At 39.3% G+C, this 4227-nt stretch overlaps 1 protein-coding gene across 1 annotated transcript; it reads right to left on the minus strand.

Moving 5' to 3' along the window:
• Positions 1–239: 239 nt before the first annotated feature.
• Positions 240–3984, minus strand: LOC141679304 (uncharacterized). The gene is made up of 4 exons (XM_074485807.1): positions 2997–3984; positions 2220–2700; positions 1365–1590; positions 240–956 (listed from the first exon to the last, which is right to left on the minus strand). The coding sequence occupies exons 1-4, from the start codon at positions 3982–3984 to the stop codon at positions 240–242; spliced, it is 2412 nt and encodes an 803-aa protein (XP_074341908.1).
• Positions 3985–4227: the final 243 nt, after the last annotated feature.

Here is a 4227-nt window from a genome sequence, read left to right on the forward strand (position 1 = left end):
CAAGGAATCTTCTAAACAAATGTATCCTTACCATCACCAATCTTCCTTCTGCAACCTTTCCTCACAATATCTTGAGTCGATAATATGCTACGCCACATATAACTGGGATTGTCTCCCAACTTAGCATTTAAAAACTCTGTCTTCGGAAAGTATCGTGCTTTCACTATGCTTGTAACAAATTCATTTTCCCCATTAACCAACCTCCAACCTTGCTTTGCGAGCATTGCTAAATTAAATTGCTACAAATCTTTGTATCCCAATCCCCCACTTTCTTTTTCCTCACACATCTTCCCCCACGCCATCCACTTCACACCCTTGTTTTGACCTCCATTACCCCACCAAAATTTATTCATTTGTATTTGCATCACGTTGCATACTTCAGCTGGTATAGTCATAAGATTCATCCAGAAATTCGGCACCACTTGACCTGCTGTCTTCAATAATGTATACTTCCCAGCCTTCGACATACCCTTATTACTCCAAACCTGTAACTTTTGTTTCACCTTATCAGTAAGAAAACCGAACACTTCCTTCTTTTTCCTCCCCACTTCCATTGGTATACCCAAATATTTACCAGGTGTATCCACTTCATCAACTTCCAAAGCTTCACATATTCTTCGTCTATCTTCCACTACCGTATTAGGACTGAATGTAATGCTCGATTTGTTGAAATATATGGCTTGCCCAGACATTCCCTCATACATTTTCAATACGTTTTTCATTATTATCGCCTCACTCACTGTTGCCTTAAAAAACAAATAGCAATCATCTGCAAAAAGTAAGTGAGATACCCTTGGTGCTCCATTAGCAATCTTACCTCCATGGATCAATCCAGCCTCCTCATTCCTTCTCAACATCGAACTAAGGCCTTCAGCACATAAAATATAAAGATATGGGGATATAGGATCCCCTTGTCGTATCCCTCTCTCTGGTTTGACCTCACCAAACACCTTGCCCTGCTGCAAAAAACTATATGTAACAGTTCGTATACAGGTCATTATTCTAGCAATCCATATCTGATGAAACCCGAATTTAATCAACATATCCTCAACAAACTGCCATTCAAGCCGATCATATGCTTTGAAACATCAATCTTTAGCCCATCATATCCATACTTCCCTTGAGTTTTCCTTCGAATGTAATGATTTAGTTCGAACGCCACCAATGCATTATCTGTCAATAGCCTTCCTTCCATAAATGCACTTTGATTTATCGAAATTAATTTAGGCAAACAACACTTAAGCCTATTCGCCATTACTTTCGACAAGGTTCTAACAACACATTGCATAAAGAGATCGGGCGTAAATCAGTCATACATTGAGGATTTTTATTTTTGGAATAAGGCAAACCACAGTATGATTTACCTCAGGTTGCATCTCCCCCCTTTCAAAGAAATCCGCAAAAAACTTAACCACGTCCTTACCAACTATACTCCAGTACATTTGATAGAATGCAGGATTGAGTCCATCTTCTCCTGGTGATTTCTCTGGATGCATGGAGAAAATAGCTGCTTTTACTTCCTCTTGCTCAGTAGGCTGCATCAGATATATAGTTTGCTCCTCTGTAACATGTGGGACGATCTCCCTCTCTCTGTTAAAGCTTCAGTAGCTGTTGTAGACTTAAACAAACTTTCAAAGTACTCAACCACAATGCCTTCCATATCTTTAGCCTCCTCTTTCTATTCCCCATCCTTGTTCAGCAAACCTTTCAGCTGATTGTGTTTTTTTCGCCCTGTAGAAAACCTGTGGAAAAATCTAGAGTTCTGATCACCATGTTTTAGCCAAAACTGTTTCGCCCTTTGGCTCCAAAAGATTTCCCGTTTCTCCAATAAACGCAAATATTTCTCCCTTTCTTCATTATACTTCCCAGCACCATACTCATCTCGTCTCGACCTTAACCTACTCAGCATCCCCTTACTCTGCTTTATCTTCAAACCAATTTCCTTCAAACTCCCTCCATCCTATTCCTCTAATTTCAACGTACAATATTGAATTTTGTCTATAATACTTATTCCTTCATAAGCATTCCAGCTTTCATTTATTAAATTATAACAATCATTCTCCTTTATCCATATGTTTTCAAATCTAAATTGACGCCCTTTTGGAACATACACTTGCTTATTTAGCTCTACCACCAACGGGAGGTGATCTGACGTTGACACATCCCAAACTCTTACTTGTGCATCTGGAAACAAATTTTACCAGCTCTGATTTGCTAACCCCCTACCAAGACGTTCATGTATCCAATTAAGCTGACCTCTTGATCTCTCCCATGTGAATTCATTGCCTAAAAATCCCATGTCCACTAGTCCACACTCATAAACTGTCTCTGTAAAACCATCTAATAGCGCCCTAGGGTGAGGTCTACCCCCTTCCTTTTCATGAGCAAACATCATGTCATTAAAGTCACCCACGACACACCATGGTAGGTTTGAATCCCCAGCTAACCCTCGTAATAAATCCCAGGATTCATGACGTCTGTAACGCTCTGGGCATCCATAAAAACTTCTATACCTCCAACGACCTAACTGTTCACAAACCACTTCGAAGTCTATATAATGATTACAACTTCCCTTTATTTCTACTGAACCAGCATTTTTCCACAATAATGCTAACCCACCTCCTTGTCCCTGTGAGTCTACGACAAAACAATCTGCAAAGTGAATCATTCTACAGACGTTCTCCACCTTTCTCTTATTACCTAAAATTTCAGAAAGAAAAATTAAAATGGGTCGTACTTGTGGGACTAGCTCCTTAAAAAAATTAACTGCTCGTGGGTTGGCCAGCCCACGACAGTTCCACCCTATGATACTCATAATCCTTGGCGGGCCTGAGTGCCAGGACCCGCCACCTGCAAGTTTTTTGGATCGATTTTGTTGGATTTTGTTGGCCCATCTGTTACCATATTCACTGGCCCGTCATTTTGAATTTCCTCACTATTCTCAACCCTGCACCTTTTTGTATCAATCACAATATTATTCTCCTGATTTTTCTAACTTTCTAACTCCTTCTGATTTGAATTTCTATTAGTAACATTTTCCAATCCTTGATTATTTGCTAACACTGTTATACTTCCCATCTCAGCTTGATACTCGCTCACATTCCCATATGTTTCCTGAAATCTCGCCAGAGTATCTTCCTTACGTCTCTTGTCATCCGAAAAATCTGTTTGGATGGTATTTCCCGCCCAATGTGATCCTCCACCGCCACCGTTTCTCAACCACTTTGCTCCGGTATTATTTTTAACAGCTCTACCCGGTGCTCTCAGCCACGTTCCATATGCCTTGTCTACCACCTTGCCTGCATTAGCGTAAACAACGTTGCAATCTCGTTCCCCATGTCCCAATATCCCACAAACAAAACAGAATGTAGATAATCTCTCATATTTGAAATTGATCCAACTCCACTCTCCTCCAGACCTCTTGATTTTCATCCTACGTTTTAGTGGCTTAGTAACATTCATCCTAACTCGAATTCGGACATAAGCTTTCCAGAATCCATCATAGTTTGCAGGGTCAAATTTGATATAAGCACCAATGTAGTTACCAATACTCTGGAATATATTTTCTGAAATGAATCCATTTGGTAGATCATATACCTGCATCCAAATTTCTGTATCCTCCAATTTCACCCCCTTTGGATCATCATTTTCCTTGACTTCACTATGAATTAATAAGCTTTGTTCAAATGACCATGGACCTCCATCAAGGACTTTCTGTAAGTCCGTCGGATGATAAAATACAAACGTATATCTCATTTCTCCAATATCATGAATTTCAAACCCCTCTTTCGGACGCCATAGTGATGCTAACACGTTTTGCATTGCCATAAAGTTAATATTTTTCTCCGTCAAAAAACGCCCCACCAATACACATGCCTCCTTTTTCACGATTTTCTCGGATGCGATAATAACCCCTCCTTCCTCCTCATCCTCTATTGACATTTTTGCATATAACTCCTCCAATGTTTGTTTCGAATACTCCATGACCAAATATGACTGTGTGCTAATGACAAATATGCTTGACTGATACCAGGGTAATTGATTTCATAAGAAAAAAACTTGTTACCTGAACAAGACAAAAAAACTCTCACCATCGGGAGAGACTTTTTTTAAATCAAAGATGATTAAAAACACGGGGAAGAGTAGTTTTCAACTTCTTAAACGTAATTGAAAAACATTTATATTTGGACATAATTATCATTGTCAAAATATTTATCAACTGAAAGT

This window comes from Apium graveolens, chromosome 8 (genome assembly GCF_009905375.1).
Source record: "Apium graveolens cultivar Ventura chromosome 8, ASM990537v1, whole genome shotgun sequence".
Lineage (NCBI taxonomy): Eukaryota > Viridiplantae > Streptophyta > Magnoliopsida > Apiales > Apiaceae > Apium > Apium graveolens.

Coding starts and splice junctions, on each gene's coding strand:
- LOC141679304 (XM_074485807.1), bottom strand. CDS start 3,984: ATGGAGTATTCGAAACAAACATTGGAGGAGTTATATGCAAAAATGTCA. Junction 2,701..2,996: donor AAATCAGAAGGAGTTAGAAA/GTTAGAAAAATC, acceptor CTGAAATTTTAG/GTAATAAGAGAAAGGTGGAG. Junction 1,591..2,219: donor CATGAACGTCTTGGTAGGGG/GTTAGCAAATCA, acceptor AAGCTTTAACAG/AGAGAGGGAGATCGTCCCAC.